The 12,782-nt window shown below is 35.4% G+C and overlaps 1 protein-coding gene across 1 annotated transcript in view; it reads right to left on the bottom strand.

Moving 5' to 3' along the window:
* The window catches only part of PRKAA2 (protein kinase AMP-activated catalytic subunit alpha 2), a 57,622-nt gene that overhangs the window by 7,542 nt on the left and 37,298 nt on the right, over window positions 1-12,782 (bottom strand). Inside the window, exons 3-6 of the mRNA XM_007462563.1 lie at window positions 8,337-8,430; window positions 7,614-7,758; window positions 6,290-6,377; window positions 4,645-4,869 (exon numbers count right to left, since the gene is read on the bottom strand). Of these exons, the coding sequence (XP_007462625.1) occupies window positions 4,645-4,869; window positions 6,290-6,377; window positions 7,614-7,758; window positions 8,337-8,430 (552 nt within the window). The remainder of the gene's footprint in view (window positions 1-4,644; window positions 4,870-6,289; window positions 6,378-7,613; window positions 7,759-8,336; window positions 8,431-12,782) is intronic.

The raw sequence follows: 12,782 nt of genomic DNA, 5'->3' as shown, positions 1-12,782 counted from the left end.
GCAGGAATGAAAACTAATGCAGAGTTATGAGCTTTTCATTAAAGCACTGAAGACACACCCCAACATGCACACAAAGTCCCTCAGCAAAGGCTGGGAGACTTATTAGATCAAGGCCTTTAAGGAAAGCTTTGTCTAATAATTAGCTGACCATTAAGCTAACCAAGCAGAGACTTCAGTGGCCACCCATGACAAAGAATACAGACTTATGGAATTAGTTCAATAAAATCACTTAACAAACAAGAGTAACAACAACGTACAACAATTACAAATTCTAGGCATCTATGCAAGAGGAATAAAAACATATGACCATGTAAAAACCCATACATAAATGTTCATGGCAACATTATATAAGAGCCAAAAAGTGGAAACAACTCAAATATCCATTAAGTGATGAATAGATAAACAAAATTTAGTATATCTAAACAATGGAATATTTTTCAAGCAGAAAAGTAACGATGTACTGATACATGCTACACCATGAAAGAACACTGAAAACATCATGCTAAGTGAAAGAAGCCATACTCAAAAGGCCACATGCTGTATGATTCCATTTATATGAAATGTCCAAAAGGGGGAAATCCATAAAGACAGAAAGTAGATTAGTGGTTGCCAGGGGCTGCAAGGAGGAAGAAATGGGTATAAAGTTTCTTTGGGGGATGAGAAAAATGTTCTAGAATTAGACAGTGGTGATGACTGTTTAACTTCGTGAACATACTAAAAACCACTGAATCATATAATTTAAAGAAGCAAATTTATGGTATGTGAATTATACCAATAAATGTTTAAAAAAATAAATAGAGAAGTAATCTAAATTTTCATTTCCAATTAATTCAGAAAAGGAACCACAGTTCTTCATAATAATAACAGTGCCGATTAAAAAGCCAAACTTTGGGGCTGGGGGAGGAATAAATTAGGAGGTTGGGATTAACATATATACACTACTATATATAAAATAGATAAGCAACAAGAACCTACTGTATAGCACAGGGAACTATACTCAGTATTTTGTAAAAACCTATAACAGAAAAGAATCCGAAAAGGAATACATACATACATATATATATATACATATATGTGCGTGTATAACTGAGTCACTGTGCTGTACACCTGAAACTGATGTGACCTTGTAAATCAAATATACTTCAATTTAAAAAAATAATTATAATAATAAAGCAACCCTCCACATGTAAAAAAAAAAAAAAAAAGCCATACTTCCAGCTTTTAATTTTCAGGAGTCAATTTCTAAATTAACTTGACCAAGGTAAGCAGTAACCAGGATGTTTATGAAGGTTCACCTGAGACAAAATCAATTCATTTCATATGGGTTACTACACAGCCACCAGAAATTATGTCTTCCTGTCACTATTGCCTAGTACCTGATTTTGATATATGACTTAAGACTAAATGAGTTATGATGACTACCAATCAAATTTTAGAAACTTCACAACGTGTGCAAACTTCTTTAAGTGCAGCTAAAAGGTCCTTATATATTCACTTTAAAATAATATTAATAGCTCATACTGTAGGCTGGACATTATTCTAAAAGCTTTAATTATATTAGGATGAATGTTTGCAGTTTCTAATATTCAACTGTGTTTAGACCTACAGAAATAGTAAATTCATATGGTTCAACCTAAGACTATGCTCCAAACAAATCCACTATATATGATGTAGCTAAAGCATGAAGAGTTATAAGGAATATGCCAATAGCTAGTAAACAAAGAATCAGAATTTGTAATTAGACAGTTGAACTTCAGACACTCACTTTTAACCACAATAACATTAACAGTAATACTAAGCTTACGGCACTTAAAGATGTGATTTTCCTGAAGACAATGTCTGTCTTGCCTACCAATATATTCCCAGCACCTAGCATAGGACCTTAAACAGAGTAGATGTTAAATAAATAATTGTTAAATAACTAAAAGCAAAAATGATTAAATGAACGAATAAATACTGAGATATATTTTCTAACCTCCAATAGCTTACCATCTTAAAAGACAAAAAAGATCTGTACAAAAATACAGGCATACCTTAGAGAGATTGCTGGTTTGGTTCCAGACCACTGCAATAAAGCGAATATTGCAATAAAGCAAGTCACCAACATTTTGGTTTCCCAGGGCATATAAAAATTACACTTAGAGTATACTGTAGTCTATTATGTTTGCAACAGCATTATGTCTAAAAAAGCAGTGTGTATACCTTAATAAAAAAACACTTTATTGATAAAAAATGCTAACCATCATCTGACAACACAAGGTTCCTTCCCACAAACCTTCAATTTGTACAAAACACAGTATCTACACAGCACAGTAAAGCGAAGCACAGTAAAACTAGGTGTGCCTGTAACTATACGACAGAATGTGGTAGCATGAGAGAAATACAACACATCATGGCATTCTGGAGAAAGGCTGGATGTCACAGAACTGGTGTGCCAAGCTGTAGTAGTACAGGTTCTGAATCAGGCGATTTCTGAGCCCTACTTCTGCCTGCCTCTTATTAGCTGGGTAATTTTCACAAATACAGATTTACTCAAAACTTAATTCATATCAAATGCACAATGCCTAGAACATATTAATACTTGGTCCCTAATTTAAAGGACCCTAAAATTTAATAGGGACAAACAGATACATAAATCAAAACATAACCTTTCTAAGCTTCAGTTTCACGGTTTGTAAAATGAGAATAATAATAGTTACCTATTAAGAATCAACACAATAAAATATGTCAAGTACCTAGCAAAATACCTGTTATATAATAATCGTTAATAATTAGTAACTCTGTTGAACCATATTTTGTCAAATGAAGAATTCCCAAACATTAATAAACAGAATATGGATAAATAAAAAAATGATGAAAACTATAAATTCAAGTTATTATTTTAAGTACAGAGATGGCTGCCACTATTTTATACCACCTACATATGTGTAAATTAACTCATCCTAGTAGACTTTTATTTACATTTTTCTTCTAAAACTTGTAAATATGCAGACACCTGTTTAATATAACAGAATCAGTACTTTTACTATTCTCAATGTATGTGCTGACACAAACAGGTGCAAGTATATATATATTAGCATACTTAATTTTCTTTTCTAAGGAAAAGCCAATTTTCTTTCTAAGGAAAAGCCAATTAAGTGAACTATTTATTCTAAAGGACTATGAACACAACAGAGTTTTTCCCTGTTAAGTCCATTTCCATAACTAAATCCGGTTCTAATTTACACTTTTACATTTTTATGTATGAGGCCTGGAACACTAAGAGAGACTGGGGGAAGAAAACAGTACACGAATGCAACAGGAGTGCAAAAGAGATCAGCAGCAGTCACAAAAACAACTACCTCAGCCACCATTTAAATATTCCAAGAGTCATATTCTGGCTTATGAAGACAAGGCAAAGTATTCTGGAAAGATGTCAAAAGAATGCGTTTGCAAGTAAATACCTGATGAAATGTTAGGTGAAAACAAAAAACCCTCTAAGAAACATGACTGATAAATAAAAAGTAGAAGGCAATGAATCATCCTGACTTGTGTGTGCTATATAAAGGTCATATTCACAGTAACACCAGCAACTGCACTCTCCAAAGTTTCTCACATAACAAGAAATCCTTCTCAGCAAACCCACTAGCGGCTATTTTTGGATTCAAAATCTTAGCAAAAATTTTTATGGTTTATTTCATCAACCGTATGTAAAATATATAACTCTCACCCCGTTTTTCCATTTGAAACTTATTCAAATACTTTCTGAGTGTACACTATATTTCTAGGCCTTCTAGCACTGTATATACAAAGATGATTAAGACACTCTCTCTACCCTTTTATAGTTACAAGAGAGGAGAAAGATACACTGAAAACAACTAGATACAGAATGAGAATGAAAGAATGAAAGCATGAACAAAATGTGGAAATCACAGAAGTGGAAGCAACTAAAACTGCTCAGGAGAATCAGAAGTGATTTCACAAGGAAGGTGATAAGTGAGCAGAATTTTAAAGGATGAATGGAAATCTTTCAGGTCCAAAAATGCAGAAAAGGCATCAGAGGCAAAGGGAATAATATAAACAAAGACATGAGGCATAAAATATGCATTATGTTTGAGGAACAAGGAAAAGTTCACCGTGGCTGAAGCTCTGGTATAAGGGGTATGGGGTCGAGCCTGGAAAAGTTCACCGTGGCTGAAGCTCTGGTATAAGGGGTATGGCGTTGAGCCTGGAAAAGTTCACAGTGGCTGAAGCTCTGGTATAAGGGGTATGGCGTCGAGCCTGGAAAAGTTCACCGTGGCTGAAGCTCTGGTATAAGGGGTATGGGGTCGAGCCTGGAAAAGTTCACCGTGGCTGAAGCTCTGGTATAAGGGGTATGGCGTCGAGCCTGGGAAAGTTCACCGTGGCTGAAGCTCTGGTATAAGGGGTATGGCGTCGAGCTTTTGCTACGAAGGGCCTTGTATGCTTTGCTACTTCAACTGATAAGTTTGGGAAACAATCTGAAATATTTAAAAGTTGAGTGACAGGATCAGCTTTATGTAACAAGGAAAGTAAAATTCATATAAAATCAAGTGTTACAGTGCCTAACATAAAGCAGCCATTGAGGTAGTGGTACTAATATTAATACTAGAATATGTACTTAATAGCAACAAAAAGACTATTCACCTTATGTCTTTGATAGTTGCTCGTTTCAGGGGGTCAACCTGTAGCATATGCATCAGGAGAGTGGCAACAGAACGATTGAGATATTCTGGGATATAAAAAACACCCCCTCGGATCTTCTTAAACAACGTAGGCACGTGCTCATCATCAAATGGGAGGGTGCCACAGAGAAGAGCATACAAAATAACACCGCAGCTCCAGATATCAACTTCAGGACCTGCATACAATCTAGGGGAAAAGATGACAACACAAACCTGAAATGCAAGTGTCACTTCCCATCTACGTGTACCCTGCTTCTATATGTACCTATATACTCAGTACAGACTCTATATGTATTGCTTTCCAAGGTCTTTAGTGAAGTCCGTGGCCACTCCACAACACTCAATGGTTGTTCCCCAGAAAGAATAAGTGATCTAACCAAATACTATTCCAATTTCCCAAGAGAAAACAGTATTTTTATTTTTTTGACACAAACTAAACTGAGCTTACTAATTGACTAATTAAAAAATATAAAACTTTCTATGGTTGATTTTTGATAGAAACATCGAAGTGGATGACCATAAATTTGAAGAAAAGCAATACTATATAGTGTATAGGCTACATCTTCTTACCATAAAGCTATTAAAGGAAAATGCATATATAATAGAATGTTTATGCCTGGCACACCTATTTTAAAGAATATTTGAAATAGTAAAGTACATAACTAGTCCTACTGCAATCTCTTTCACAGTATTCACGCTGTATCACATTATCCTGGGTACCTACTACTTTCATTCTAACCACTTGGTAGCCCCTGGGACTAAGATTACCTTTATCCAGAAAACCTATGCCTAGAATGTTATTCCTTTTTCCTCTCACCTTTCTACATTATTAAGATTCCACTGATAGCACATTACCAAACTCAAACCTAAGTCTGAGGTAACAAAGTAGATCTCTACAATTCCGATTAAAAAACTACACTCCATTTCAATAAAAATTGCTGTCCGTTATTCATATTGTTTGCTGTATAGTCCAAACTGCTGTACCTACAATAATACCTTTTCTTTATTTTCTCTCATAGAATTCTGTAAACTTTAAACATCAGACATTGGTCACCATAGAAGACTTGAATTTATCACTGCAATCTGTATAAGCATTTTTAAAATGTACCAATGAGTAAGTTACATGAATAATTACACAGTCTTCTCTTGTGCAGTTAACTTCATGAAATGACAATACTGTCCCCCCAGAAAACCTCATTCTTCTAAAGACAAAACATAAAAATAACACTCTGTATGCTTTATAAAAGAGTACATACAGGATTATTAAAGGACTATGTCTGAGAAGTAAATAATGACACTAGCTTAAATGCAGCAAATGCTTGCTCTCCTGGCCGCAATTTTCTAAAATGAAAAAAAGAAATCAAGTTTTTTTTTCAGTTTTTAGTGGAAAAACTCCTTAAATACATTCATAACAAAATCTAAATCAAATGTTTTAAAAAAAATTGTTTAATGTAAGGAATCTCTCTTCAACAACTGAAAAACTAAAGGGACAATATGTTTCCATTATGTTAAAAATCTTATCTTCCAAAGAGAATATATTATAGTTAAATGTTATCAGAATGAACAAAGCATTACAGAAAGCTTACTCTTCACTGATACATTATTACCTGCCTGAGATGACTTCAGGTGCTGCATAATTTGGGGAGCCACAACTAGTTCGCAGAAATTCACCATCTGACATCATATTAGATAATCCTAAAAATAAGAGTAATATGTTTACCTGGTGCTACATATGTTTAAAACTAAATACAGATAAATGCATAAGGAAAAACGTCAAGTCTGTAATGCCTCACATATCATAATGTTTATTTTTAAAAGCAGTAGAAAGCATTTGTTGGACTAGAAAGACTCCATTTCAGAGTGCTCATACATGACAAAAAAGCCAAAGCACACCATGCCTAAGATTGAAATTAAACTCCTTTTCTAAATAAGAATGTTGATTCACTTCACAAATATGAGGTTATTCTAAATTATATGAACTTTTCCAAACATAAAAGCATCAAAATATTATCTACCCACTTCTGCAAATGAAAGAAAATAGAGACTACTATTATTTTTTATACTCTGCTTTCAAAGGCATTTTTAAAAATCTCTAAGTAGAAATCAGATAGGCTCCAATTTATAAACATTACGTTCCAAAAGTTTTTAATTTGGAAAGCTTTAATTCAACATAGAAAAATATTCCACTGAACCAGAAATCTAGCTGAACTACAGCACTAAATGAGCTTTGTGATTTAGAGAAGGAAGAGAAATAGGAAAATGACTTTCCTGGCTTTTAGATTAAAGACAAGGTACAGACAAAAGTTTTAAATAAGTAATGCTGAACTCTGATACCTTTTCATCTCTTTCTATAATCTCTCCCTTTCTGACCCTCTCCTCTACTATGGCACCCTGTCCAGGTATGTTTATCCCAGAAAGTGTTTGGGGCATAAAAATTACATTTTACTCTCTTATTTTACCACCAACAAAAACTCCTATTCTTCTACCAAGTTGTTACATGTTACCCGTAGTCCACTGACATTCCTCCTAGATCAATTCGGAAGGACTGCAATGCTCCAAAACTGCGCACAAATTTTCATGTACCTCCATTTAAGTGCATTTATCAGGGAAAGTGCCCATGCTTTCATTAGATTTTCAAAGGAGTTTGTGGCCCTCACAAAAAAACAGTTAAGTCTCATTTCCTGAGGAAGCAATGCATATTGAGTGGATTTACCTTGACGCAAGCCCTCTGAATGTCTCTAGAAATACTTGCATTTTTAAAAAGTGGTTTAAATGAATAGAGCAAGCTAGTGTGCAGACTGTCCAACTAATCCCTTTTCACGGTATAGGATTTACATCAATGAAGTTGAAAGTTCTTAGTTCATTAAGAGTTGGTACTGACACACTTGCAAAGGCAGCTGGCACACGTCTAACAACCCTGGAGTTGCATACCAAAGTCAGCTATCTTGGCATTCATGTGTGCATCCAACAGCACATTCTCTGGTTTCAGGTCTCGATGAACGACCATATGCCTGTGACAGTAATCCACGGCAGACAGAATCTGCTGAAAGAGGCGCCTGGCTTCCATCTCTTCAACCTATCAGGTATAAAAGAAACTGCACTAAGAACATTTGGGACATCTACATAGCAATAGTTTTAGTTTCATAATCAGCCTAAATATAACTGAGTACACTAATTAGAACTGTGCTAGAATTCTCAACAAATGAGACAAACAAGCCAAAAACTTGCATTCAAGCTCACATGTCAATCAACAGGTTTTTCTTTGCTGCTAGGCCGTTCACCTTCAATTAATATTACTAAGCGTGTACAGTGTTTCAGGGAATCAACAAGTAAAACATAATCTAAAACAGAACTTACGTGAAATTGCTAAGAAAAGGAAATAACTGAAGCTTCAACATGATGTTATGGAACTGATTTTTCATCTTGAAAAGCACAGGCTTTTCACGCTGGCAATTAAGTGGAATATATTTCCTAAAACCAGTATTTCATAAGGTGTACTTTTTAAGAAAAATATATCTAATACTCTGTATGTTTAGTTAGACATTATTACAGAAGCAACCCCGACTCTGAAGATACCTTTGTGGTTTGCTATTTCTCACTACTTTCTTCTTTTTTAGCTTAAGGGCTTATTGTACTAAACAGCATGTTACTCACCCGTCCATGTTTACAGATGTAGTCAAATAATTCACCACCAGACACATATTCCATTACCATAAAAAAATCTGTTGGAGTGCTGATCACCTGGTATCTTTTTTGTAAACGAAAAAATTTAATAAAAAATGTTACTCTAACCAGAATCAACCTAGTACATCCATTCTTGCTATAAATTGATATTCCAGTATTCTACAATATTTTAAGATGGCAACAAATTATATAATGTTATCAAAATAATCACAGAGCTATAAGCATGGAGCTTCACAAAACTCAATTACTTCCTAGGGCTTATAGACTTCCCTTCAGATCCCCCCTTTCATGTTTACAAAATTTAGGAAATCCTTCATTCCTCAACAACTAAATTAAGCATCAATTTTTCCATCTAAACAAAAATTTGTTTCTAGTCTACAGAGATGAGGTAGCTTATATTTAAACGTAAGTGAAAAATATTCTTGGAAAGGTAAAATGATACCAAAAGGGATACAAATCAGCAAAATCTATAAAGTAGACAAATGATCCTTTCTTCAAAAAAATGAAATGCAAAAAGAGGGGAAGGTATAGATTAAAAGCAAATCAAGAGACATACTGACCAATTATACTGTATAGACTTGTTTTCATTCCAGTTCAAACAAACCAACTTTAAAAACCATTTATGAAACAATCAAGAAGATCTGAATACTGACTGGATGGTTCATGATATTCTAACTGTTTAGGTGTGATACTGAACTGTGCTTGTTTTATTAAAATAGAGCCTTTAAATTCCACAGTAGATACTGAAGAATTTACAGACTAAAAACATACTATTTGGGATTTGCTTCAAAATAATTTGGGGTGGGAGAAGTAGGAGGAAGCAGATAAAACAATACACTAATAACTACTGAAGCTGAATGACAGATAAATGAGGCTTCATCACTTTACTGTTGTATTCATCATGAAATTTCCATAATAAAAAAATTAAATAGATGTATGTATTTACGTAAATGTACGTGTTTATGTGTGTGAAAATATATATGTATGTTTTCTAGGCACTCAAAGCTGAGCACATAAAACAATAAAGAACCTTAGCTCTATTTGACAAAATAAATTTTTTCCTAAAAAACTACAACTTCCACATACACACACAATTGTACCAGAGTTTTGAAAACTTTAAATACGAGTTAAATATAACATTAATGTTTTAAATGAAGGTTGCATTTAACACATATAAAAGAAAAACTGTTCTACTCTGCTTTATTTATAAAGAATTATTTATAATCTGGTTAATCATGAGCAGTATCTAATTTACACTGAGTTGCTATTTAAAGCCACTAAGTGTAGCTGGCAGTTCTGCATGGCTTAAAGGCACCCAGTGGAAGGCACAAGCAGGGGCTGAGAAGTGGCCCAGATGCCCCCCTGTAGGCAGTATACCTTGACACAGGATGTGCCAGAAGCAGGGGAACGTTTCGGTAATTAGTCCACCCAGATGGGGCAACTTTTATTATTAATGTGCAAAAAAAGAGAGTATGTTCTAAATGGCGGTTCTGGTTACTAGTCTTCATTAAAGAGGAGGGAAAAAATGACCAGGAAGTTGGTGATATAACTATACACTATATATTTTAAAAGAGGACACATCATGTATAAATTAAACACTTGCAAAAAGTAAAATATTAACACAACATTGTAAATCAACTATGCTTCAATCAAAACAATAGAAAAAAGTAAAAATTAAAGCTGTAGTATTGAAAATGATTACAGACTTTCAGAAGAAATATTTACAATAGCCATCGTCAGTCTTTGGGATGAAAAATGACAAGGTACCCCACTTTACACAGAATAAACTACTATAACTGGCAAATAAGGTTGAGTCTACTTCAAATGAACTGTGAAAGGGGAATCTTCCCTGAGAACTGGAGAAAAAAGATGGTTCTGTAAGAGCAATCCTAACAGGCAGCAAACTCTAATTGAATAAAATGAATACTGAGGGGCAGGACCACCCGCTGTGTCACTTCACTGTAGGCTGATCTGATTCAGGAACAGAATTCTCAGTGATCACAGCCTAGATTTTATTAACTCACCATGAAGTTTTAAATGCTGGCCAATTTCCATAGTCTAGCAATGAACTACGGTCTAAAGGAAATGCTCCCTCAAAAACCCCACTGTCTCTGAAGTGCAGGCCACCAGATCACACTACCCAATACCCTTTCTTGCTATAGTCATCAACCAACCTTGTTGTGAACTCCCTCCCATTTTGACTTAATGTCTCTTTCCCCACTGCTAATGCTTTCATCATTCCGGGTGAACAAAATATCCATCTAGATGATCTGTCCAATACATGCCCTCTAATTTCCTTCACTCCTCAGTTCTAACTCTCTTTCCCTCTACCACACACAATGACTCATTCCACTGTCATATACTGTCTAAGACTAACTCCTCCAATTATGCACTTATTATTCCTTTGTCCCACCTACTAAAGGACTTGTTTTCTACAATTAGCTCTTCCTCCTCAGCCTCATTTTACTCAATATTCAGCAGTATAACAACAGTTAATAATCTCTCCTTCAAACACATTTTCCCCTTGGCTTCAAGACGCCAAATTCTCTTGGTTTTCCTCCAATCATTTTAACTGTTCACTTTCATTCTCCTTTGCTGGTTCCTCCTCATCTCCCAGACATCTTAACATCATACTGCCATAGAGATCAAGCCCTAGAATTCTTATTTATTTATATGCACATCTTTGGTGACATCATCTAGTCTTTGGGCCTTAAATATCTTACATACCATCTATACGCTGATGACTTCCAAATTTATCTCTGGTTTACACCTCTCCCCTTAACTTCAGACTCACATATCAAATAACCTACTTGCATCTCTACTTGGATGCCTAATAAACATTTCAACTTCAAAAAAACCAAAATCGAATTCCTGAAACCTAACATCCCACTTCAGACTTGTTCCTCCTACAATCTTTTCCATTTCAATTGATGGCAACTCCATTTTGGAGTCATCCTTGACTTCTCTCCTTCCACAGCCTACATCTAATCTGTCAGCAAACTCTGTTCTCTATCTTGAAAATATATACAAAATATGCTTACTTCTCAACACCCTCCACACTATGCTCTATTCCAAGCCACCATCTCTTTTGCTCAGAATACTGCAATTGACCCCTAACTGATTTCCCTGCTTCAGTGTAAGTCAGGTCACATCACCCCTCCGTTCAAAACTTGCCAATGGCTTCTCTTTTACTCAGAGTTAAAAGCCAAAGCTCTTACAGTGGTCTAGTATATTCTACACAATCTGGCTCCCCTTTATGTCTCTGACCACATCTCTTACTCCAATTCCCCCTAGATCACTCTGCTACTATGATCTACCTACTACTGCCTGTAGCAATTTCCACCTCAGAGCCTTTGTATGTGCTGTTCTCACCATCTGTTATTTCCCCGCTCCAGATATCTGCAGGCATATTCCCTCTCCTCTTCACTGTCTAACATACAACATATTTTACTGACATAGCACTTATTGTCTATCTCTTCAACGCCACCCACTACACACACACACACGAAATACACACACACACAAATATGAGCTTCATAATAGCAGAAATTTTGTTGTTGTCTCTTTTTGTTTGCTGGTGTATCCCCAGTACCTAAATAGTACCATCTGTTGAATGAATGGATCAACAAGCTAACACTCTGGGCTTATTTTCCTTCATCTCTCTATACATACTCTGTACATAAGACAAACCAGACTGCTTGTTCCCAACACACCATGTTCTTTACACTTTCATTCTTTTGCTTTGCTGTCTTCCTAGAGTCATCAGGACCTTGTTCACATGTTACTTCCTTATAAATGCAGTAAGTAACCACTGAACACCTAGTATTGTACTAGGTGCTGGAGAGATAAAGATGGTATTGGACATCTCCACTTGGATATCTAATGGGATTCTCAACTTAACACAGCCAAAGCAGACCATTAATGTTCACCTGTATCCCAACATGGTTCTCCTCTGTTCTTCGTATCTCAGAAAATGGTATCATTATCAACACCTAGTTTTTCAAGCCAAAACCCAAAATCCCAGTTGCTCAGACAAAAAGAAAAGGTGGGGGGAGGGTCCTCACTCCCTTTCTTTTCCTCAGTAATTTATTAGTTTTACCTCCAAAATATATATTGAATTGACAGATTTACCTCCAGCTAGACCAGTGTGGTCAGATACAACTTTCTGCAATGATGGAAATATTTTTTATCTTCTCTGTCCAATATGATAGCCACTAGCCACATGTGGCTATTAAGCACTTGAAATGTGGATAGTGTGATCAGAGAACCAAAATTTTTAATTCATTTAATTTATGTCACATATGGCTAGTGGCTACTGTATTGGACAGCACAAATCTATACCACCACTTGGCTAAAGCCACCATTTATCTGTCAGCTGGACCGTAGCAACAGCTTCCTAACTGGTCTCTCTGCTTC

Source organism: Lipotes vexillifer, unplaced genomic scaffold (assembly GCF_000442215.2).
Source record: "Lipotes vexillifer unplaced genomic scaffold, Lipotes_vexillifer_v1.1 scaffold54, whole genome shotgun sequence".
Taxonomy (NCBI): domain Eukaryota; kingdom Metazoa; phylum Chordata; class Mammalia; order Artiodactyla; family Lipotidae; genus Lipotes; species Lipotes vexillifer.
The sequence above is the reverse complement of the archived record's forward strand: the minus strand, read 5'-3'. Positions and strand labels throughout refer to the sequence as shown.